This window comes from Erinaceus europaeus, chromosome 7 (assembly GCF_950295315.1).
Source record: "Erinaceus europaeus chromosome 7, mEriEur2.1, whole genome shotgun sequence".
Classification (NCBI taxonomy): Eukaryota; Metazoa; Chordata; class Mammalia; order Eulipotyphla; family Erinaceidae; genus Erinaceus; species Erinaceus europaeus.
In genome coordinates, this window is record NC_080168.1 from 33,876,600 (window position 1) to 33,901,587 (window position 24,988).

At 42.6% G+C, this 24,988-nt stretch overlaps 1 protein-coding gene across 2 annotated transcripts; it reads left to right on the top strand.

Moving 5' to 3' along the window:
• The first annotated feature begins 501 nt into the window (after positions 1 to 501).
• Positions 502 to 17,262, top strand: CLK1 (CDC like kinase 1). 2 transcript variants are annotated; one of them, XM_016187036.2, is made up of 13 exons: positions 502 to 647; positions 2,929 to 3,092; positions 4,085 to 4,313; positions 5,284 to 5,374; positions 5,770 to 5,836; positions 11,209 to 11,325; positions 11,407 to 11,573; positions 12,988 to 13,082; positions 13,168 to 13,297; positions 14,511 to 14,593; positions 16,182 to 16,261; positions 16,516 to 16,606; positions 16,700 to 17,262. In XM_016187036.2, exons 2-13 carry the CDS (start codon positions 2,929 to 2,931, stop codon positions 16,841 to 16,843), a joined length of 1,458 nt encoding a protein of 485 aa, XP_016042522.1. In that variant the 5' UTR covers positions 502 to 647; the 3' UTR covers positions 16,844 to 17,262. The 2 variants fall into 2 exon arrangements, with proteins under 2 accessions (XP_016042522.1, XP_060050152.1); XM_060194169.1 differs by lacking the exon at positions 502 to 647 and adding an exon at positions 2,194 to 2,296.
• The last annotated feature ends 7,726 nt before the right edge of the window (positions 17,263 to 24,988 follow it).

Below are 24,988 nucleotides of genomic sequence, written 5' to 3' on the forward strand. Positions count from 1 at the left end.
TTTGTTGTTTCTTTATTGTTGTAGTTATTGTTACTGATATCGTCGTTGTTGGATAGGACAGAGCGAAATGGAGAGAGGAGGGGAAGGCAGAGGGGGGAGAGAGACAGACACTTGCAGATCTGCTTCCAGGTTGGGAGCCGGGGGCTCGAACCGGGATCCTTATGGCGGCCATTGCGCTTTGCACCACCTGCGTTCAACCCGCTGCGCTACCACCCGACTCCCCAAAGTACAGCTCTTAATGAGCATGGACGAAGCCCTTTCAACAATAGCATTGTCTTCTCAAGGGCCTACAAGAAACACTGGACAACATAGGCTCTCAAGGCTGCTCGCCTTCCGCGTCCTCCTGCCCTCACCAACGCGCTTGCGCACACCTGGCGCCGTGCACGCGCCGCTGCTCGCCTTCCGCGTCCTTCCGCCCGCACCAACGCGCTTGCGCACATCCGCCGACGTGCACGCGCCGCCCCACCCTGCCCCGTCCCGCCCCGCCCGGCGGCGAGAACGCGCCCGCTGCGTCATCCCGGCTTTGGAGCGGAGTCCAGACGCTGCCGCCTCCATCTTGTCGAGCGTGTCCTCGGCGGTCGGCTGGGTCTGGAGCTGTACCCTTGCGAACCCTCGTCGCTGTGGCCTCGGCGTTTCAGACGAAGACGGTATGACGCGGCCGGGCGCAGGCTAGCGTCGGCGTCCCGCGGCTCCGGCTGCTCGGTGGCGGGGTCGGTGGGCGGCTGCGGGCGGCGCTCCCCGGGCCCGCCGGGTGCGGGCGCCATGTTGGCGGCAGCTTAGTGGGAAGATGGCGGCGGAGCGCAGCCACCTTTCGGCGTTTGGGTTGCGCCTCAGGTCGCTGCTCAGCTCTTTGTGGAGCTGCGGGGCCTGCGCCCGGGGCCTGTGGACGGACAGCGGGACGGGCTGCAGAGTCTCGGGCCTGAGGCTTCAGTCCCCGCACCATCTTGAGCCAGAGCTCAGAAGTACTTTGTTAAAAAAAGAAAAAAATAGGATTTATTTATTTTTTTCCCTTTTGTTGCCCTTGCTGCTTATTGTTGTTACTGATGTCGTTGTTGTCGGATAGGACAGAGAGAGCGAGAGCGGAGGGAAGACAGGGCGAGAGAAAGACATCTACAGACCTGCTTCACCGCCTGTCAGGTGACCCCCCCTGCAGTTGGGGAGCCGGGAGCTCGAACCCGGGTCCCCGCGCGGGTCCCTGCGCCTCGCACCGTGCGCGCTTAACCCGCGGCGCCACCGCCCGGCCCCTAGAACAGTTGAGTTGTTTTTAAATCGCCTCCAGGCTTCTCTCTGCGGCCGGGTGCCCTCAGCGCGAATCCTCTGCCCCCGGGGGCCATTTTCTTGATCTTTGTTTCGCATTTATTTGACCGGACCGAGGGAGGAGAGAGAGACAGCGAGCCCTGCAGCCTGACTGCGCAGCCCGGTCAGCCTCCTCCACCGGGTCCGTGTTTAATTTTTTTTGTATATTTATTTTCCCTTAATGTTGCCCTTGTTTTTCATTGTTGTTATTATTGTTACTGATGTCGCTGGATAGGACAGAGAGAAATGGAGAGACGAGGGGAAGACGGGGGGGGGGGAGAGAAAGACACCTGCAGACCTGCTTCACCGCCTGTGAAGCGACCCCCCCAGGTGGGGAGCCGGGGCTCGAACCAGGATCCTTACGTCGGTCTTTGGGCTTTGCGCCAACTGCGCTTAACCCGCTGCGCTACCGGCCGGGCCCCGTGTTCGTGTTGTTTGTGCTGCTTTAGGTTCAGAGCTCGCTGTGCGCTGGAAGGCGGTGGGGCCCCTTGAGGGGCTGTTGCTGGAGCGGGTTCTGGGAGGAGGGAGGGAGGCTCCTGCCCCTTTGCCTCACACGAGCCCGACTGCCTTCTCGCAGCTGTGCGGTAAAGGGCCGTGGTAGTCAGGCTTTTTATTAACCTCTTGGTTGGGGACTTAATGGTTGACAGTCACAGGAGTTTGCAAATGTGTAACATCTCCCAGTTTTCCGCACGGCGATTCAGTCCACCACCGTCCCGCCATTTGTTCCCGGACCTGGAAACCCTTCCCCTCTCTTTTCCTTTGCTGCAGTTCACCAGCTGCAGGCCACGGTCTGCTCAGTGTTTTCCCTTCTGATCTAGTTTTTCTGCTTCTGAGTGAGGTCATCCCATTGCTTTTTCTTTTCTTTAAGTAAGGATTTTATTTTATCTGTTACTGGACAGAGAGAACTCAGAGGGAAGGGGCAGTGACTCGCAGACACCTGCAGGTGAGGACCAGGTGCTCGAACCCGCTTCCTGCTCACCTCGTGTGGGCGCTTGACCAGGTACGCCACCGCCTGGCCGGCGATAGTAGTGCTTTTATGAAAAAGCAAAAGCCAAAGAAACCGGGTCGTGAATAAGTGCCTTCTGTGGCCCTGGGTGGCCTCCGTTAACGCAGGTGGCGGGGAGGAGGGCCGGCTCCGGGGCTGCGGCAGAGGAGAGTTGAACTTGTGGGACCAGGGCAGGGCCGCTCCTCGCGCTAGACTGTCAGCGTGTGTCGGGATGTGCGTGGTGCACAGCAGCGGCGTTGAGGCTCCAGAGGCAGACTGCTCCACACTGCCGCGGACCCCGACTCCAGAGAGTAATTCCCGGGGTTGCAGGTGGAGCGGTTTGCAGAGTTTTATCAAGTTGCATAGTGTTGGAGCCGGGTAGTGGCACAGCTGGTTGAGCGCACATGTTGAAGTGCTCAGGGCCCCAGGCTGGAACCCTTGCTCCCCACTTGCAGGGGGAGAGCTTCACAAATGGTGGAGCAGGGCTGCAGGTATATCTGTCTCCTTTCCTCTCTATCACCCCCTTCCCTCTCAATTCCCAGCTGTCTTTCCAATAAATAAATTAAGGTAATAAAAATTCAAAGAAAATTGCTTTATGTTGACGTGCAGGATACAGTTTAACTGGGAAAATCTTGTCTTTTATGTAGATGAGACACTCAAAGAGAACTTACTGTCCTGACTGGGATGAAAGAGAGTGGGACTGTGGGAAATGGAGAAGCAGCAGCAGTCATAAAAGAAAAAGAAGATCATATAGTAGTGCCCGGGAGAACAAGCGAAGCAAATACAACAATCACTCTAAGACTTCCGATAGGTAAGAAGACTGGGCTCTTCCTTCAGTGTAAACGTACAGCTGTGGTGGTCTGGGAGGTGGCGCAGTGGATCCAGCACTGGACTCTCAAGCATGAGGTCCTGAGTTCCTTACCTTGCAGCATATGTACCAATCTTTAAAAAAAATTTGGCTGGGGAGATGGCATAATGGCTATGCAAAAAGACTTCCATGCCTGAGGCACCAAAGGTCCCAGGTTCAACCCCCTGCACCACTGTAAGCCAGAAATAGATTTTCATGATCAGAACCAAAGACTACTCAGAATAAATGGCAGTTCCCACTCTGCGTTTACAGTCGTGGTGGGTGCTGACCTCTCAGGAACTGTGAAGCATTTGAGATTCTTTTTTTTTTTTTTTTGCCTCCAAGGTTATTGCTGGGGCTCTGTGCCTGCACCATGAATCCACTGCTCCTGGAGGCCTCCCCCCCCTTTTGTTGTCCTTGTTGTTGTTGGATAGGACAGAGAAATGGAGAGAGGAGGGGAAGAGAAAGACATCTGCAGACCTGCTTCACCGCCTGTGAAGCAACTCCCCTGCAGGTGGGAAGCTGGGGGCTTGAACCGGGATCTTTCAGCCGGCCCTTGTGCTTTGCGCCACGTGCGCTTAACTCACTGTGCTACCGCCGGATCCCCCAGCATTTGAAAATATTACTAGGGAGTCGGGCTGTAGCGCAGCTGGTTAAGCGCAGGTGGCGCAAAGCACAAGGACTGGCATAAGGATCCCGGTTCGAACCCCAGCTCCCCACCTGCAGGGGAGTCGCTTCACAGGAGGTGAAGCAGGTCTGCAAGTGTCTATCTTTCTCTCCTCCTCTCTGTCTTCCCCTCCTCTCTCCATTTCTCTCTGTCCTATCCAACAACGACGACAAAATTAATAATGACTACAACAATAAAATAACAACGGTAACAAAAGGGAATAAATAAATATTTAAAAAATTTACAAAAAAAAAAGAAAATATTACTAGCATTTTCTTTCCTTCTCCAGCCACTATTTAGAAAGCAGATCTATAAATGAGAAGGATTACCATAGTCGACGCTACATTGATGAATATAGAAATGACTACGATCAAGCATGTGAGCCTGAACACTATTATAGAGACCAAGAAAGCAGATACCAGAACCATAGTAGCAAGTCCTCTGGTCGAAGCGGAAGAAGTAGTTATAAGAGCAAACACAGGATGCATGACAGCACTTCACATCATCGTTCACATGGGGTATGTGCTGTTTTAAAATATTTGGGACAGGTTTTATTTTGAGAAAGTTCTGTTTTAGGATGGAGCCATCTTAACTTTGACTTACAGGACTGTTTTCTGTGTTTGTGTATTGATAGATTCCTAAAAGTACAGCATGTATAGAGTTCTATAACCAATTTTATGACTAGCAACTAACTGTCATTCCATTGAAATAGTAGAAATAAGTTAGATTGGCCTATGACAATGCTAATAATGTATCTTGAAAGATTTTTATGGTAGTAAATTTTAACTTGATATATTTGAAACCTCACAAAAATAGAATAGGAATTTTATTTTTTATAAGAGTTGAGTATACCTCTTTGTTCTAGCAAAGCATGCTAATTCTTTTTTTCATTAAGCAAGCCACTTAACATACTTTGAAATTATGGGTTATGTGTTAATTTGAAGGTCAGCCCAGATGCCATTTTAGATGCCATAGTGTTATTCTTGTGTGTGTCAAATCTTTTTTCTTTTCCAAAATTAGGACTTTAATTTTGTTTACTGTTTTAATATTTGCTTTCTTAGATTAGCTAGGAAACCTTAAATTTGGCCACAGCCTACTTTAACAAGTAAATAAATACTACATCCTACAAATTTGCAACATTAAATTAGGACACTAGCAACTTAAATTTTATGTTTCAGTGAATGCTACAACTAAGCATTTTTTTTTTTAAAGAAAGACAATTGTATTATGTTTTGTTGCCTTGCCACTTTGAGTATCTTATCTGAAAATCTGTTCCTTGCCATGTTTTTCTCCTGTTAACATAAACTATGTGCCCTGTGAATTTCTGGGGACTGAATTTGAAATTGCTCCTGCCAACCGTTTGTGGCCTGGCGTGTATCTGAATGCCTGAATATCTCCCCGCTGAATGAATTTCGTATTCTGCCCTGAATTCACTCGGGTATATTGATTGGCTGGATGATCTTGGTGCCGCCCACTTGACGTATCCAGAAGAGTCACCGAAGGAAAAGAACCAGGAGTGTAGAGGATGATGAGGAGGGTCACCTGATCTGTCAGAGTGGAGACGTACTAAGTGCAAGATGTATAGAATATTTTTCAACACTTATTAACTTTTCAGATAACATAATCTATATATAGATAAAGATTTTAGGGATTTGGAACTTTTTTTCTTTCTCTGTTCTTTTGTTTGTTTTCCATTTCTTTTGGTGGGGGGATTGTGTTTTTGCTTTCTTTTAGAAGTTTAATGTTTGTTATACAGAACTTCAAAGTAGTAAATCAATTAGCTAATGAAATTAGCTTACGAATGAAATTAAACCTAAAATTAGTAATATATGTCTTTTGGCAGTGTTGACCAATAAACTATGTCGAGTAAGGAAATTTTTAGCATCAACTAGAATAATACGCATTGATAGTATTTACTGTGGTAAGTGAAATGTTGCCATTTCTTCATATGACAGATGAATTTCTCTCTTTTAGATGAAATTGTTGATACTTTAGGAGAAGGAGCTTTTGGAAAAGTCGTGGAGTGCATCGATCATAAAGCGTGAGTGTTGTAACCTGGGATTCCGCTTGGGGAGAAAACTGCATGTGCTGTCTGTGGTTTGAATTCCAAGCTGAGAACAGGTTTTATTGTATCAAAGCTCTCCTCTGCTGTCTTACTGGGGACAGCTCTGTGGCCATCCCTTGTTCTAGATGGTTCTCGGTCTTGCTTCTGTGTCTTTTGTTTGCAGGTATTTATTTCTATGAGAGAGAGAGGGAGGCAGGCAGAGAAAGATAGAAACACAACCCAGATCACTGCTTAGCTCTGATAGATGGGGGTTGAGCTGCTGCAAATCTCCATGTTCTTGCATAATTACATCTGTATCTGTTTCTTAACAATTTTCTTCTTTAAAATTTTTTACTGGATAAGACATAGAGGGGGGGGAACCAGGCAGTGGCACATGTGATCAGGCTCACACATTATAGTGCACAGGGCTGCAGGCTTCTCTCTGTCCCCTTCCTTTTTTTTTTTTTTGCCTCCAGGGTTATTGCTGGGGCTCAGTGCCTGCACCATGAATCCACTGCTCCTGGAAGCCATTTTTCTCCCCTTTTATTGCCCTTTTTTTTTTTAACCAGAGCACTGCTTAGCTCTGGCTTATGGTAGTGCGGGGGGTTGGGGGGGGGGGATTGAACCTGGGACTTTGGAGCCTCAGGCATGAGAGTCTCTTTGCATAACTAGATTGTGCTATCTACCCTCTGCCCTGCCCTTGTGTTTTTTGTTGTGGTGGTGGAGGTTATTATTGTCATTGTTGTTGGATAGGACAGAGAAGTGGAGAGAGGAGGGGGAGAGAAAGATAGACACCTGTAGACCTGCTTCACTGCCTGTGAAGCTACTCCTCTGTGGGTGGGGAGCTGGGGGCTCGAACCGCTTTAGCCGGTCCTTGTGCTTTGCGCTATTAACCAGCTGTGCTACCTCCTGACTTCCTTTTTTTAAATTTAATTATCTTTATTGGATAGAAACTGAGAGGGAAGGGGGTGATAGAGAAGGAGAGACAGAGAAATATCTGCAACTCTGCTTCACCACTCACAAAGCTTTTCCCCTGCAGGTGGTCATTGGGGACTTGAACCCGGGTCCTTGCTCATTGTAACCTGTGTGCTCCCACCTGTCCCCGTCTCCCTTTCTGCCTCTTCCTCCCCTCTCAGTTTCTCTTTTCTCTATCAAATAATAAAAAAGACTTTAAAAAGAGAAATTGAGAGGGAAACTTAGACACTTGCAGTACTGCTTCATTGTGAAGCTTTCCTCCCTGCAAGTGGGAACCAGGGGCTTAAACGCAGGTCTTTGTACTTTGTAGCTGTTTATTTATTTACTTTTACTAATACTGAGAGGCAGAGAAAAGGAGTGTGAGAGACCACACTACCAAAGCTTTCTTCAGTGTGCTTGGGGCCAGGTTTGAACCCGAGCTGTGCACATGGGAAGGCAGTGTACTACCCAAATGAGCTCCTTCACTAGCCCTTATCTATTTTTACAAAGCTGACAGTCTCATTGCTGTGGGATGCTTTTTTGTTCGAGAGACACCACAGTACTGCATCTTCCTCCAGTGCCATCTTTGTGGTGCTGGGGCAGAGGGAGATACAGAGAGAATGAGACAGAGAGACACCTGCACCACTAGTGGACATTTCTTCCAGGATCTGGGGCCTAAGGGCTTGAACCAAGGTCCTTGCCACACTATAATGTGTTGTACACAACCAGGTGTGCCACCACCCGGCCCCAAACTTTTCTTACTTATTTATTTTAGTGAGAGATACACAGAGAGGGAGAGACGAGAGCAGTGCTCACCTCTGGTTTATGCTGGGGATTGAACCTGGGATGCTAGAGCCTCAGGCATGAAAGTCTTCTGCATAGCCATTATGCTGTCTCCCAAGCCCAACATTTTGTAAATGAATTAATTATTGGATGAGGCTTCCTATATTACTGGTAAGGTCCTGAAAGCTGACTCCTTACTGTGACTCGACTTTTTTTTTTTTTTTTTTATAAACTGAATCGAAAGATTTGAGAAAATACTTGCTAGGAAACAGACTACTATATTATAGGAAGAAACTTTTTAAATTACTTTTGTTTTTAAATTTACTCTTAGTTTTAGGTGGTAGAATCCCAGGATTCTTGTTGAACTAGATCTGTCAATAATTTAGGACCAAAAAATAACTCATTAGAGGTGATATGATCAGAATTTGTGTTGTTCAACATGTATTTTAGGGCTGGGTCATGGCACATGTGGTTGAGTGCACATGTTACACAAAAAGATGCCAGTCCCCCCTTGCACGAGGAAAGCTTTGAGAGTGGTGAAGCAGTGCTGCAGGCATTTCTTTTTTTTTTTTTTTTTTTTTTTTTTTTTTTTTTTTAATTTTTTTTTTTTATTTAAGAAAGGATTAATTAACAAAACTATAGGGTAGGAGGGGTACAACTCCACACAATTCCCACCCCCCGATCTCCATATCCCACCCCCTCCCCCGATAGCTTTCCCATTCTCTATCCCTCTGGGAGCATGGACCCAGGGTCATTGAGGGTTGCAGAAGGTAGAAGGTCTGGCTTCTGTAATTGCTTCCTCGCTGAACATGGGCGTTGACTGGTCGGTCCATACTCCCAGTCTGCCTCTCTCTTTCCCTAGTAGGATGGGTCTCTGGGGAAGCTGAGCTCCAGGACACATTGGTGGTGTCTTCAATCCAGGGAAGTCTGGCCGGCATCCTGATGACACCTGGAACCTGGTGACTGAAAGGAGAGTTAACATACAAAGCCAAACAAATTGTTGAGCAATCATGGACCCAAAGCTTGGAAAAGTGGAGAGGAAGTATTAGGGAGGTACTCACTGCAGACTCTAGTATACTTCTGCTTTCTTACTTTGGTGCCATACTCCAAACTCAGTCAATTTCTGCTTTGCGTTTCTACTTCTTTTTTTTTTTTTTTTTACATGCATAACATTCCCCAGATTCCCATTTAGCAATACAACCCCCACTATTTCATTCATCATTTTTCATGGACCTGTATTCTCCCCACCCACCCACCCACCCACCCCAGAGTCTTTTATTTGGTGTAATACTCCAATTCCATTTCAGGTTCGACTTGTGTTTTCTTTTCTAATCTTGTTTTTCAACTTCGGCCTGAGAGTGAGATCATCCCATATTCATCCTTCTGTTTCTGACTTATTTCACTCAACATGATTTTTTCAAGGTCCATCCAAGATCGGCTGAAAACGGTGAAGTCACCATTTTTTACAGCTGAGTAGTATTCCATTGTGTATATATACCACAGCTTGCTCAGCCACTCATCTGTTGTTGGACACCTGGGTTGCTTCCAGGTTTTGGCTATTACAAATTGTGCTGCCAAGAACATATGTGTACACAGATCTTTTTGGATGGATGTGTTGGGTTCCTTAGGATATATCCCCAGGAGGGGAATTGCAGGGTCATAGGGTAGGTCCATTTCTAGCCTTCGGAGAGTTCTCCAGACTGTTCTCCACAGAGGTTGGACCAATTGACATTCCCACCAGCAGTGCAGGAGGGTTCCTTTGACCCCACACCCTCTCCAGCATTTGCTGCTGTTACCTTTTCTGATGTGTGACATTCTCACAGGAGTGAAGTGATATCTCATTGTTGTCTTGATTTGCATTTCTCTGACAATCAGAGACTTGGAGCATTTTTTCATGTGTTTCTCGGCCTTTTGGATCTCTTCTGTGGTGAATATTCTGTCCAAGTCCTCCCCCCATTTTTGGATGGGGTTATTTGTTGTCTTGTTGTTGAGTCTGGTAAGCTCTTTATATATGTTGGTTATTAAACTCTTATCTGATGTATGGCATGTAAAGATCTTCTCCCATTCTGTGAGGGGTCTCTTGATTTGGGTAGTGGTTTCTTTTGCTGTGAAGAAGCTTTTTAATTTGATGTAGTCCCATAGGTTTATACTTGCCTTAGTCTTCCTTGTAATTGGATTCGTTTCATTGAAAATGTCTTTAAAATTTATGCGGAAAAAAGTTCTTCCAATATTTTCCTCTAAGTATCTGATAGTTTCTGGTCTAACATCCAAGTCCTTGATCCACTTGGAATTTACTTTTGTATTTGGTGAAATACAGTGATTCAGCTTCATTCTTCTGCTGCAGGCATTTCTAAGTGTTTCTCTGTCCCTCCCTGTTTCCCTTTTTCTTATTTATGGCGCTCTATCCAATAAATATAACTTTTTTTTTAATCACAATTTATTTTTTATTAATGAAGAAGATAGGAGAGAGCGAAAGAACCAGGCATCTTTCTGGTACATGTGCTGCTGGGGATTGAACTCAGGAAATCTTTTATTTATTTATTATTATTTTTTTAATATTTATTTTATTTATTTATTCCCTTTTGTTGCCCTTTTTGTTTTATTGTTGTAGTTATTATTGTTGTTGGATAGGACAAAGAAATGGAGAGAGGAGGGGAAGACAGAGAGGAGGAGAGAAAGATAGACACCTGCAGACCTGCTTCACCGCCTGTGAAGCGACTCCCCTGCAGGTGGGGAGCTGGGGTTCGAACTGGAATCCTTATGCCAGTCCTTGTGCTTTGTGCCACCTGCGCTTAACCCGCTGCGCTACAGCCCTTCTCCCGAAATCTTTTATTTATTAATGAGTGGGATAGGGGAAGAGAGAGAAAGAACCAGACATCACTCTGGTCCATGTGCTGCCGGGGATCGAACTCAGGACCTCATGGTTGAGAATCCAGTGCTTTATCCACTGTACCACCTCCTGGACCACATCTCAAGTACCACTTTTAAAAATATTTATTTTTTGAGCAGTGGAGTACCAAAACATCACTGGCACATGCAGTACTTGGGATTGAAGTTAGGGCCTCATGCTTGAGGGTCCAACAGTTTTATTGTTTCTACATGTATTGCTAACCATATAGCCTAAGACCATTCTAATTGGCTTACATGGAGTTCAAGTTAGAAGGTACTTAAATTATCCAACAAGGATGACATCAATAATTACAACAATAAAACATGGGCAACAAAAGGGAAAATAAATAATTTTTTAATATTTATTTTATTTATTCCCTTTTGTTGCCCTTGTTTTATTGTTGTAGTTATTATTGTTGTTGTCATTGTGGGATAGGACAGAGAGAAATGGAGAGAGGAGGGGAAGACAGAGAGGAGGAGAGAAAGACAGACACCTGCAGACCTGCTTCACCGCCTGTGAAGCGACTCCCCTGCAGGTGGGGAGCCGGGGTTCGAACCGGGATCCTTATGCCGGTCCTTGTGCTTTGCGCCACCTGCGCTTAACCCGCTGCGCTACAGCCCGACTCCCAATAAATAAATTTTTAAAAGAAGGTACTTAAATATAATTAAAACTAAACTAAGTGCTAGGGAAAATGGATTTGAACATCATCTGTATCTTTAACTTGGACTTACTCTCTCGACAGGGGTGATAGGCATGTAGCAGTAAAAATAGTTAAAAATGTGGATCGATATTGTGAAGCTGCTCGTTCAGAAATACAAGTTCTGGAACACTTAAATTCAACAGACCCTAGCAGTGCATTGTAAGTAATAAAGCAGAAAATAGCCTTCAACTATCTATATGTGCATTTTGAGAAGCTTTGCTCACAGTCATGTGTTCACAGCCGCTGTGTCCAGATGTTGGAGTGGTTCGAGCATCATGGTCACATCTGCATTGTGTTTGAACTGCTGGGACTGAGTACTTATGACTTCATAAAGGAGAATGGTTTCTTGCCATTGCGGCTAGATCACATCAGAAAGATGGCATATCAGATTTGCAAGTCTGTGAACTGTACGTACTGAACTACATGAAAGTTGGCTTGTTGGGAGTCGGGCGGGTTAAACGCAGGTGGCACGAAGTGCAAGGACCGGTGTAAGGATCCCGATTCAAACCCCAGCTCCCCATCTGTAGGGGAGTCGCTTCACAGGTGGTGAAGCTGGTCTACAGGTGTCTCTTTCTCTCCCCCTGTCTTCCCTTCCTCTCTCTATTTCTCTGTCTTACCCAACAGCAACATCAGTTACAACAACAAAACAAGGACAACAAAAGGGAAAATAAATATTTAATTTTTTTTTTTTAAGGTTGACTTGTTGAGAATGATGGTGGACTGATAAAGTCGGTCTTTGGTTGGGTGGGGGGGTGGAGAAGCACCTGCCTGCTGTGCATGGGTCAGTCCCTGACACTCTAGGAGACTTTATGGATAGATGAATGGTGTTTTGGTGCCCGGTTCTTTGTCTCTGAAAAAGAATGACAATTGGGCCAGGGATGGTGCACATACATTAACGTGCACAAGAACCTGGGAACCGGGTTCAAGGCCCCGTCCCTCCCCATCTGTTGGGCAGGAAAGTGTCACGACTGGTGAAGCACTGCTCTGCTGCCAGTGTTCCCTCTCCTCTTATCTTCCCCTTCCCTCTGAATCTCCAAATTAAGATGCAAATTGGGCCAACTCTGCAGTATAATACGTGCTTGAGGTTCTGATTTTGTTCCCAAGCACTGCATAGATTTTTGGAGGGAATAGAGCACATAGGGGTTGGATGTCTTAGTAAACAAGGTGTGTGAGGAGATAGCTCACTTGGTTTCGTATTTTTAAAATTTTTTTGAAAATTAAAAAATTGTTTTATCATACTTATTGGATAAAGTCAGCCAGAATTTGAAAGTAAAGGGAGAGATGGGGAGGAAAAGAGGGCAGGGGTAGATGGCATGATGTTCTATAAAGAGACACTCATGCCTATGGCTCCAGAGTCCCAGGTTCAATCCCCTGTATCACCATAAACTAGAGCTGAGCTGTGCTCTGGTAAAAAAAAAAGGGGGGGGGAAGACACCTGCAGCCCTGCTTTTCACCACTTGTGAAGCTTCTCCCCTACAGGTGGGGACCAGGGACTTGAACCTGGGATCCTTGTGCACTGTAATGCGTGCATTTAACCAGGTGCGCCACCACTTGGCCTGGGTTTTGTATTATATTTTGGGGTAGAAGCAAGGAGAAAATGGGCGGGGTAGACAGCATTATGGTTATGCAGAGACTCTTGCCCCGGGGGCTTCAGACTCAGGTTCAGTCCCTGGCACCACCATAAGCCAGAGCTGAGCAGGGCGGGGGGTGGGAGGGTAGGTATCAGAAAAGGTATATTGAGTTTCTTGATTGGGTTAGGCTTTGGGGTTAAGTGTTTTGTCAGATAAGAGTAGCTTTTTGTTGTTTTTTTTTCCCCCTCAGTTTTACACAACAACAAGTTGACTCACACGGACTTAAAGCCTGAAAACATCTTATTTGTACAGTCTGACTACACAGAGGCATATAATCCCAAAATGGTAACTTTTTATTATTTGTAGCTTGAATTGTATATTTTACCTTTCATGTTATTCCTTCTTAACCGACATGATCTCTGGTTTTCAGAAACGTGATGAACGCACCTTGATAAATCCAGACATTAAAGTCGTGGACTTTGGAAGTGCCACATACGATGATGAGCACCACAGCACCCTGGTGTCCACGAGGCATTATAGAGCCCCGGAGGTGATTCTCGGTGAGTCTGTGTGGGGCGAGGGTGTGTCTGTTGGGAGACTTGGACTTCTCCCTCCATAGGTTCGTGTCATGAATTTAGACAGGATTTTATGCTCTTATTTTATTCCAAGAAGTAGCTTGCAGGACTTTGAAAAGGTTACTTAGCCTTTCTGGAATTTATGCGCAGAGAGAGAGAGAGAGAGATACGTGAAGCAGGTGGAGATAGAACAGACAGAACACTGGTAACTCCCTGAGAATCAGGGAGAAGAAAATATTTTCTAAAAAAAAAATTTTACCTTTTTGTTTTTAATATTCCCTTTTGTTGCCTTTGTTTTATTATTGTAGTTACTATTTTTGTTATTAATGTCGTTGTTGATAGGACAGAGAGAAATGGAGAGAGGAGGGGAAGATGGGGGGGGGAAGATAAGACACCTGCAGACCTAGTTCAAGTGGTGCTTGGGCGGAGGAGGTCTTGGTAGAACTTAAGTGTGAGGCCCTGAACTCCATCCCCAGCACTGCCTTAAAAAGTAAAAATAAAGGGCAGGAGTAGATGGCATAATGGTTACACAAACAAACTGTCATGCCTAAGGCTCTGAAGTCCCAGGTTCAATCCCCGCACCTCCATAAGCCTGAGCTGACTGGTGCTCTAGTAAATATATATATATATATATATATATATATATATATATATATATATATATATAAAACTTTTTTTCTAATTACTTGATTCAAGAACAGACAGATTTGGAACTTGAAACCAGGTATATCCAGACTCTTTAGTATTATTTATTTACTTATTTTCTGTTTCATATTGAGAAGATTGTTACAGGATCTTTCCAGCTCAAGCACCAAATTACATCCTTTTATTTTTAAACATTTCTATAAATCTATAAAATGGAAATATTGACAAGACCATAGGGGCTAATTTCCACCATCAGAACTCCGTATCCCATCCCCTTCCCTGATAGATTCTCTATTCTTTATCCCTCTGGGAGTATGGACCCAGGATCATTATGGGATGCAGAAGGTGGGAGGTCTGTCTTCTGTAATTGCTTCCCCACTGAACATGGGTGTTGACAGGTCGATCCATACTCCCAGCCTCTCTCTCCCTAGTGGGGCAGGGCTCTGGGAAGACGCGGGGTTCCAGGACACATTGGTGGTCGTCGTCTGCCCAGGCTTTTTTTTTTTTTTTTTAAACATACGTTTCCATTCTAATTATTTGCTTTTCATTACAGCCCTGGGATGGTCCCAACCATGTGATGTCTGGAGTATTGGATGCATTCTTATTGAATACTATCTTGGATTTACAGTATTTCCGGTATTTCCTTTTTAAGATTTATTAATGAGAGAGAGTTGGGGGCAGAAGGGGAAAGACCAAAGCATCATTCTAGCACATGAGATACTGGGGAATCAAAATTGGGACCTCATGTTTGGGAATTTTTTTTTTTATATTGGATAGAGACAGCCAGAAATCGAGAGGTTAAGGGAGATAGAGGGAGAGAGACAGTCACCTGTAGCCCTGCTTCACTGCTTGTGAAGCTTTCCCCCTGCAGGTGCCCTCAACCAGGTGCGTCATCACCCAGCCCCCTGGGATCCAGTTCTTTATCCACTGTGCCACCTCCTAACCTGTGGTTTGTTTTATTTTCTTTGCACAAGATTCCTGTTCATGAATAGACACTTCTACTTGAATATGTATTTAACTACTATGGTTTTACTAGAGCACTCCTCTGCTCTTACTTATGTTGAGGCCTCGGAGCCTCAGGCATGCAGGAGTCTCTTTCCATGACCATTGCGCTCCCCCTCCCTCCCCTTGTATACGTATTTACCTTTCTCATTGTAAACTATCAAGGATACAAAATGTAGTTCTGGCATTGGGGGCATGGTATTTCCTTCATAACACATCTGGTTAGAGGTGAGAGAGGGACATATCTGTGGCTCCTGGGCCCTTTGCATTGCAGTGGCTCTGCCAGGGGTCTAGCTTCTGGCCAAAAGGAAAAGTTGGGGATTTTCCTTTTTTTAAAAAAATTATTTAATTTTATTATTTATTTCCCCTTTTGTTGCCCTTGTTTTATTGTTGTGGTTATTGTTGATGTCATCATTGTTAGATAGGACAGAGAGAAATGGAGAGAGGAGAGGAAGACGGGGAGGGAAAGACACCTGCAGACTTGCTTCACCACCTGTGAAGCGACACCCCTGCAGGTGGGGAGCTGGGGACTCGAACTGGGATCCTTACTCCGGTCCCTGTGCTTCATGCCACATGCACTTCACCTGCAGCACTACCACCCCTATTATTTATTTTGACATAAGGCTATTAATTTTTAATACTTATTAGTGAGAAAGATAGGAGGAGAGAGAAAGAACCAGATTTCACTGGTTCATGTGCTGCCGGGGATTGAACTCAGAACCTCACGCTTAAGAGTCCAATGCTTTATCCACTGAGCCACCTCCCGGACCACAGCTATTATTTATTTTTAATAAAAAAGAAATGCAGAGAGAGACACCAGAGCATTGTATGGTGGTCCTGGTGATTCAACCTGGGGCCTTAGAGACTCAGGCACAAGTTTTGCCTAACCATCATATTGTCTCCCCTTTCTTGATTTTTTAGTGAGTGGGGACCAGGGTACTTGTGCATGGGACTTACAGGGTATCCCATACCCAGACTCCAAGAACGAACACTGTAAAATACATAAAGTTACACTCACTCATTTAGGGAATCATGCTGAACTTGGTCCTTAAAGTGATTATAATTTTTGTTGTTAATTCTATGAGGCAGCCAGGCAGGTAAGTCCAGTGGCTAGAACCTAGCATTGCTATACCCTTTGCTTCGTGTCAGTTTCTGATATGTGATAAATTAATTTTTTAAGATATGTTAAGTGGAAATAACTTTGTTTTATTGTTTTTTTTAGACTCATGATAGTAAAGAACATTTAGCAATGATGGAAAGAATTCTTGGACCTTTACCAAAGCACATGATACAAAAAACCAGGTATGTTAGATTGAGTGCTAACAGTGCTGGCATTGACTCTAGCTTTCTCAACCCTGAAGTCAGATTTGTCACTTACTGAGCAGGTTACCTCGCTTGCAGCAGCAGACAGTAACTCCCTTTAGGTTATATTTGAAGTCTCTAGCAATTGTTGATCTTTGGTCTAGAAAGCAGATTTGGTGAAATCAGTCTATTGCTGGTAGTCATTAGAATAGCGTTGCCATTATAAACATAAAAGAATCTTGACTTATTCTTAGAAAACGAAAATATTTTCATCATGATCGATTAGACTGGGATGAACACAGTTCTGCTGGCAGATACGTCTCAAGACGCTGTAAACCCCTGAAGGTGAGTGAGTCACTGCATTTCTCCTGTGTTGTGATGGAGAAATATAAGAAGTGGCACTAGACATTTTTAAAATGTGTTTCTTTTCCTTTTCAGGAATTTATGCTTTCACAGGATGCTGAACATGAACTTCTGTTTGACCTCATTGAGAAAATGTTGGAGTATGATCCATCTAGAAGGATCACTCTGAAAGAAGCCTTAAAGCACCCTTTCTTCTACCCACTCAAAAAAGTGACATAGTGTAATAATTGAAAAAAGGAGGGGTGAAGGAGGCAGCCCACATGGTGAAGCACACACATTACAGTGCACGCAAAGACCCGGGGGTCAAGCCACTGGACCCATCTGCAGGAGGAAAGCATCACGAGTGGTGGGGCAGGGCTGCAGGTGTCTCTTTATCCCTCCTTTTAATTTCTCTCTATCCAATAAAAAAGTTATATAGGTCTGTGACTATAGTTCTCTTCAAGAGATACCATAGACTGTATCAGTCTAATTTTTACATAAGTTATTTTGTACAGATTTTTGTCATCATCTTTACATTTTTGTATTGCCATGTTTATTTTGCTTGTATAATTTGTTTATAGCTAAGTAGTGACTATCTTTTTAGTAATTACTGTATAAAATTATCTATCCAGAATAAATTTTTGTGCTTATGAAATTTATACGAATCTATGGTCTATTTTTATTTTATTAGGCAAGCAATACTGTGCTTTTTGAAATTAAATATGATATGAAAGAGACAATTTAAAACTAAAGGTTTGATTGCTGGGTGGGAGACGGGGAGGTAACATAATGGTTATACCAAAAACAAACAAAAGGCTCCCCACACCACCATAAGCCAGAAAGAAGGAAAGATTAAAATTTTTTTTTCTGTACATTGATTTTGTAGCCTGATACCTTGCCATATTGCCTAATAATTTCCAGTAGTTTTCTGGATTCTTTAGGTTTTTCTATGGATAGTATGTCATCTGCAAATAGAGCTTGACTTCTTCCCTTCCAATCTGTATTCCTTTGATTCCTTTCTGTTGCCTGACTGCTATGGCAAGAACTTCCAACACTATGTTGAAGAGTAACGGTGAGAGTGGACAGCCCTGTCTAGTCCCCAATCTGGGGGAATTTCAGCTTCTGTCCATTGAGTATGATGTTGGCTGTAGGTTTGCTATATATAGACTCCACTATCTTGAGGAGTCTCCCATCTATTCCCTTTTTTTTTTTTTTTAAATATTTATTTATACCCTTTTGTTGCCCTTGTTGTTTTATTGTTGTAGTCGTTGTTGGATAGAACAGAGAGAAATGGGGAAGACAGAGAGGAGATAGACACCTGCAGACCTGCTTCACCGCCTGTGAAGCGACTCCCCTGCAGGTGGGGAGCCAGGGTTCGAACTGGGATCCTTATGCCGGTCCTTGTGCTTTGTGCCACCTGCGCTTAACCCGCTGTGCTACAGCCTGACTCCCCTATTCCCATTTTTTTGTAGAGTTTTGAGCATGAATGGTTGTTGGATTTTGTCAAAGGCTTTCTCTGCATCTATTGAGATAATCGTGGTTTTTGGCTTTGCTTTTATTGATGTGGTGAATGACATTGATTGACTTACGGATGTTGAACCAGCCTTGCATTCCTGGGATGAATCCCACTTGGTCGTGATGAATAATCTTTTTGATATGTTGCTGTATCCAGTTGGCCAAGATCTTCTTTAATATTTTGGCATCTATGTTCATCAGAGATAATGGTCTGTAGTTTTCCTTTTTTGTTCTGTCCCTATCAGCTTTTGGTATCAGGGTGATGTTGGCTTCATATAAGGTGGGAGTATTCCTGTTTCTTTAGATTTCGGAAAAGCTTCAGAAGTATGGGTACTAACTGTTGACTGAAAGTTTTGTAGAATTCGGAGCAGCAGATCGCTTTCTCTCCTCTCCCGGATCAATTAGGAATACCAAAGGAGACCACCCGGACCGAAACAAGACAGGATTAGAATGACCACAGGAACCGAGTAAATCACCCGTGAGTACAAACGTGTGGCTGATGACAGAGAGGAGAGAGGGGCCTAGGAGAGATTAAGTGACTGCTAACAGTTCAACAGTTTATCAGGGAAATAATCACAGGAGTGAGTAAAGAATTTGAAAAAATTGTAATCAGAAATGCAGGAAAACAAATGAGAATATGGAAGAAAATTCGGATTATCTCAAGATTATTAGAGAGCTGAAAGCTGAAATCGCTGAGCTAAGAAGGCAACTAGTTGAACAAGCTAAAACAGTATCAGAGCAGGGCGACAAAACAGATGAACTCCAGAAAGCAGTAGAGAGCAGAGAGAATAGAATCTATGAGGCTGAAGACAGAATTAGCAAGATTGAGGATGAATTAGAGACAACTAAAAGAGAAGTAAGAGATCTCAAAAAGATTAAGAGATGCTGAAAACAAAAGAGTCCTATGGGATGACTTCAAAAGAAACAATATACACGTTATTGGCTTACCAGAGGAATTTGAAAGAGAAGGAGAGGAAGAAAGCATTCTCCAGGCCATAATAGCTGAAAATTTCTCTAGTCTAGACATCAAAGACATAAAGATTTGAGAAGCACAGAGGGTCCCAAACAGAATTAACCCAGACCTAAAGACACCAAGACATGTCATACTTAGAATGGAAAGGAATAAGGATAAAGAAAGGATCCTCAAGGCTGCAAGAGAAAAACAAAGAGTCACCTACAAAGGAAAACCCATAAGATTAGCAGCAGACTTCTCCATACAAACACTACAGGCCAGAAGAGAATGGCAAGATATCTATCGAGTGCTCAATGAGAAAGGCTTTCAGCCAAGAATACTATATCCTGCTAGACTGTTATTCAGACTAGATGGAAGCATCAAAACCTTCTCAGACAAGCAACAGTTGAAGGAAGCAACCATCACCAAGCCTGCCCTGAAAGAAGTTCTGAAAGGTCTCCTATCAACAACCAGACCACCACAAATAGGACATTTATCAAAACACTCTAAAACTCTACAAGAATGGCGTTAAAATATCTTCAATCTTTGATATCAATAAATGTCAATGGCCTGAATTCACCTATTAAAAGACACAGAGTGGGAAGATGGATCAGAAAACACAACCCAACAATATGTTGTCTACAGGAAACCCACCTAACTCAACAAGACAAACACAAACTTAGAGTGAAAGGATGGAAAACTATCATACAAGCCAATGGCCCACAAAAGGCAGGAACAGCTATTCTCATATCTGACATGATAGACTTTAAAATAGATAAGATTAAAAAAGATAGGAATGGACACTACTTAATGCTCAGAGGATCAGTCAATCAAGAGGACTTAACAATTATTAATATCTATGCACCCAATGAGAAGCCATCTAAATACATCAAAATTCTACTGAAAGAGCTACAGCAATATATTAACAGTAACACAATCATAGTAGGGGACTTCAATACCGCACTATCTCAACTTGACAGATCATCCAGGAAGAAAATCAATAAAGACATAAGGGAGCTAAATGAAGAGTTAGATAAACTAGAACTATTGGACATTTTCAGAGTCATTCATCCCAAGAAACTGGAATACACATTTTACTCAAATCCACATGGATCATTCTCAAGGATAGACCATATGTTAGAACACAAAGACAGCATCAGCCAATTCAAGAGCACTGAAATCATCCCAAGCATCTTCTCAGACCACAGTGGAATTAAACTAACACTTAACAATCAACAAAAGATTAGTAACAGTCCCAATATGTGGAAGCTCAACAGTACACTTGTTAACTTCTGGGTCAAAGAGGAAATCAAGGAAGAAATCAAAATGTTTCGAGAGTTCAATGAAAATGAAGACAAAAGCTATCAAAATATTTGGGACACAGTTAAAGCAGTCCTAAGTGGGAAGTTCATAGCTATATAAGCACACATTAGGAAACAAGAAAAGGCACAAATAAACAGCCTGACTGCACATCTTAAAGACCTAGAAAAAGAACAACAAAGGAATCCTAAAGCAACCAGAAGGACAGAAATCACTAAAGTTAGGGCAGAAACAAATAACATTGAGAATAGGAAAACCATACAAAAGATCAATGAAAGTAAATGTGGTTTCATCGAAAGAGTAAACAAAATCGACAAACCTTTAGCCAGACTCACAAAACAAAAAAGGGAGAAGACCCAAATAAATCGGATAGTAAATGAAAGAGGAGATATCACAACAGACACTGCAGAAATTCAACATATCATGCGAGGCTTCTATGAATAACTATATGCCACCAAGCTAGAGAACCTGGAAGAAATGGACGATTTCCTAGATACCTACCAACTTCCAAAACTAAAGAGGAAGTGGATAACATGAACAGGCCCATCACAGCTAATGAAATTGAAACAGTTATCAAAAATCTTCCCAAAAATAAAAGTCCTGGACCAGATGGTTTTACAAATGAATTCTACAAAACCTTCAAAGAAGAACTAATACCTCTACTTTTTAAAGTCTTCCAGAAGATTGAAGACACTGGGATACTCCCTGACAGATTCTATGAAGCCAGCATCACTCTGATACCAAAAGCAGACAGGGACACAACCAAAAAAGAAAACTACAGACCAATATCTCTGATGAACATAGATGCGAAAATATTGAACAAAATTCTAGCCAACCGGATACAGCAGTATATCAAAAAGATTGTTCATCATGACCAAGTGGGGTTTATCCCAAGCATGCAAGGTTGGTTTAATATATGTAAATCAATCAATGTGATCCACCACATCAACAAAAGCAAGACCAAAAACCACATGGTCATATCAATAGATGCAGAGAAAGCCTTTGACAAAATACAACATCCCTTTATGATCAAAACACTGCAAAAAATGGGAATAGATGGAAAATTTCTGAAGATAGTGGAGTCTTTATATAGCAAACCTACAGCCAACATCATACTCAATGGTGAAAAACTGGAAGCATTTCAACTCAGATCAGGTACTAGACAAGGCTGCCCACTATCACCATTACTATTCAACATAGTGTTGGAAGTTCTTGCCATAGCAATCAGGCAGGAGCAAGGAATTAAAGGCATACAGATTGGAAGAGAAGAAGTTCAAACTCTCCTTATTTGCAGATGACATGATAGTATACATGGAAAAACCTAAGGAATCCAGCAAGAAGCTTTTGGAAATCATCAGGCAATACAGTAAGGTGTCAGGCTACAAAATTAACATTAAAAAGTCAGTGGCATTCCTCTATGCAAACACTAAATTAGAAGAAATTGAAATCCAGAAATCAGTTCCTTTTTCTATAGCAACAAAAACTATAAAATGTCTAGGAGTAAACCTAACCAAAGAAGTGAAAGACTTCTATACTGAAAATTATGAGTCACTACTCAAAGAAATTGAAAAAGACACAAAGAAGTGGAAAGATATTCCATGTTCATGGGTTGGAAGAATTAACAGCATCAAAATGAATATATTACCCAGAGCCATCTACAAATTTAATGCTATCCCCATCAAGATCCCAAGCACATTTTTTAGGAGAATAGAACAAATGCTACAAATGTTTATCTGGAACCAGAAAAGACCTAGAATTGCCAAAACAGTCTTGAGAAAAAAGAACAGAACCGGAGGCATCACACTCCCAGATCTCAAACTGTATTATAGGGCCATTGTCATCAAAACTGCTTGGTACTGGAACATGAACAGACACACTGACCAGTGGAATAGAATTGAGAGCCCAGAAATGAGGCCCCACACATATGCACATCTAATCTTTGACAAAGGGGCCCAGACTATTACATGGGGAAAGCAGAGTCTCTTCAACAAATGGTGTTGGAAACAATGGGTTGAAACATGCAGAAGAATGAAACTGAATCACTGTATTTCACCAAATACAAAAGTAAATTCCAAGTGGATCAAGGAGTTGAATGTTAGACCAGAAACTATCAGATACTTAGAGGAAAATATTGGCAGAACTTTTTTCCGCATAAATTTTAAAGACATTTTCAATGAAACAAATCCAATTACAAGGAAGACTAAGGCAAGTATAAACCTATGGGACTACATCAAATTGAAAAGCATCTTCACAGCAAAAAAAACCACTACCCAAACCAAGAGACCCCTCACAGAATGGGAGAAGATCTTTACATGCCATACATCAGATAAGAGTTTAATAACCAACATATATAAAGAGCTTGCCAGACTCAACAACAAGACAACAAATAACCCCATCCAAAAATGGGGGGAGGACTTGGACAGAATATTCACCACAGAAGAGATCCAAAAGGCAGAGAAACACATGAAAAATGCTCCAAGTCTCCGATTGTCAGAGAAATGCAAATCAAGACAATAATGAGATATCACTTCACTCCTGTGAGAATGTCATACATCAGAAAAGGTAACAGCAGCAAATGCTGGAAACGGTGTGGGGTCAAAGGAACCCTCCTGCACTGCTGGTGGGAATGTAAATTGGTCCAACCTCTGTGGAGAATAGTCTGGAGAACTCTCAGAAGGCTAGAAATGGACCTACCCTATGATCCTGCAATTCCCCTCCTGGGGATAGATCCTAAGGAACCCAACACATCCATCCAAAAAGATCTGTGTACACATATGTTCTTGGCAGCACAATTTGTAATAGCCAAAACCTGGAAGCAACCCAGGTGTCCAACAACAGATGAGTGGCTGAGCAAGTTGTGGTCTATATACACAACGGAATACTACTCAGCTGTAAAAAATGGTGACTTCACTGTTTTCAGCCGATCTTGGATGGACCTTGAAAAAATTATGTTAAGTTAAATAAGTCAGAAACAGAAGGATGAATATGGGATGATCTCACTCTCAGGCCGAAGTTGAAAAACAAGATTAGAAACGAAAACACAAGTTGAACCTGAAATGGAATTGGAGTATTACACCAAAGTAAAAGACTCTGGGGTGGGTGGGGAGAATACAGGTCCATGAAAAATGATGAATGACATAGTGGGGGTTGTATTGTTAAATGGGAATCTGGGGAATGTTATGCATGTACAAACTATTGTATTTACTGTTGAATGTAAAACATTAATTCCCCAATAAAGGAAAAAAAAAGTTTTGTAGAATTCATTTGTGAAGCCATCTGGTCCAGGACTTTTGTTGTTGGGGAGATTCTTAATAACGGTTTCAATTTCTTTGTGATTGGTGCATTTAGATTTTGTAGTTCTTGGTTCATTTTTGGAAGGGTATATGCTTCTAGGAATTGTTCCATTTCTTCCAGATTCTCTAGCTTGGTGGCGTATAGTTCTTCATAGATGTTTCGCAGGATTCTCTGGATTTCTGTGGTTTCAGTTGTGATATCTCCTCCATCGTTTACAATTCTATTAATTTGAGTCTTCTCACTTTTTTGTTTGGTTTGTCTGGCTAGGGGTTTGTCAATTTTGTTTAATCTTTCAAAGAACCAACATTTGGCTTCATTGATCTTTTGTATGGTTCTTTTATTTTCGATGTTTTTTATTTCTGCTCTAACTTTAGTGATTTCTGTCTTTCTGGTTGCTTTTGGGTTCCTTTGTACCTCTTCCTCTAAGTCCTTGAGGTGTGCAGTAAGGTCATTCATTTGAGCTTCTTCTTGGTGTTTAATATGTGATTGTATGGCTATAAGTTTCCCTCTCAGTACTGCTTTAGCTGTGTCCCAAATATTTTGATAGGTTGTGTCTTCATTTTCATTTGTTTCCAGGAACATTTGAATTTCCTGCTTGAGTGAATCTCTGACCCAGTGGTTCTTAAGGAGTATGTTGTTTAGTTTCCAAATTCTGTGACTTTTAATAATTTTCTGTTGGTTGTTAAATGTTAGTTTTACTCCACTGTGGTCTGAGAAGATACTTGGGATAATTTCGATGTTCTTGAATTTATTGATGCTGTCTTTGTGGCCTAACATGCGGTTCTATTCTTGAGTATGTGTTATGTGGATTTGAAAAGAAGGTGTATTCCAGTTTTTTGGTGTGGAGGACTCTGAAAATGTCCAAGAGGTTTAGTCTGTCAATCTCTTCATTCAGTTCTCTTGTATTTTTGTTGGATGTCTGCTTTGTTGATCTTTCTAAGTGTGAGAGTGGGGTATTGAAGTCTCCCACTATTATTGTATTACTGTTGATGTATTTTTGAAATTCTTTCAGTAAGTGCTTGACATATTTAGATGGTCCCTCACTGGGTGCATAGATGTTAATAATTGTTAAGTCTTCTTGGCTGATTGATACTCTAATCATTATGTAATGTCCTTGCCTATCTTTTATTATTACATTATTATTATTGTACTTTATTACTTTTATTATTATTACTTTATTTAAATTAAAATCTATCGTGTCTGAGATGAGAATGGCTGTTCCTGCCCTTTTTTGTGGTCCGTTAGCCTGTATGATAGTTTTCCATCCTTTCACTTTAAGTCTGTGTTTATCTTGTTGTGACAGG

What these genes read in the sequence shown, in the direction of transcription:
- CLK1 (XM_016187036.2), top strand. Translation starts at nt 2,929, where the DNA reads ATGAGACACTCAAAGAGAACTTACTGTCCTGACTGGGATGAAAGAGAG. An exon ending in AGCCCCGGAGGTGATTCTCG is followed by an intron (nt 13,298 to 14,510) that starts GTGAGTCTGTGT and finishes TTTTCATTACAG; the next exon opens with CCCTGGGATGGTCCCAACCA. An exon ending in CACATGATACAAAAAACCAG is followed by an intron (nt 16,262 to 16,515) that starts GTATGTTAGATT and finishes ACTTATTCTTAG; the next exon opens with AAAACGAAAATATTTTCATC.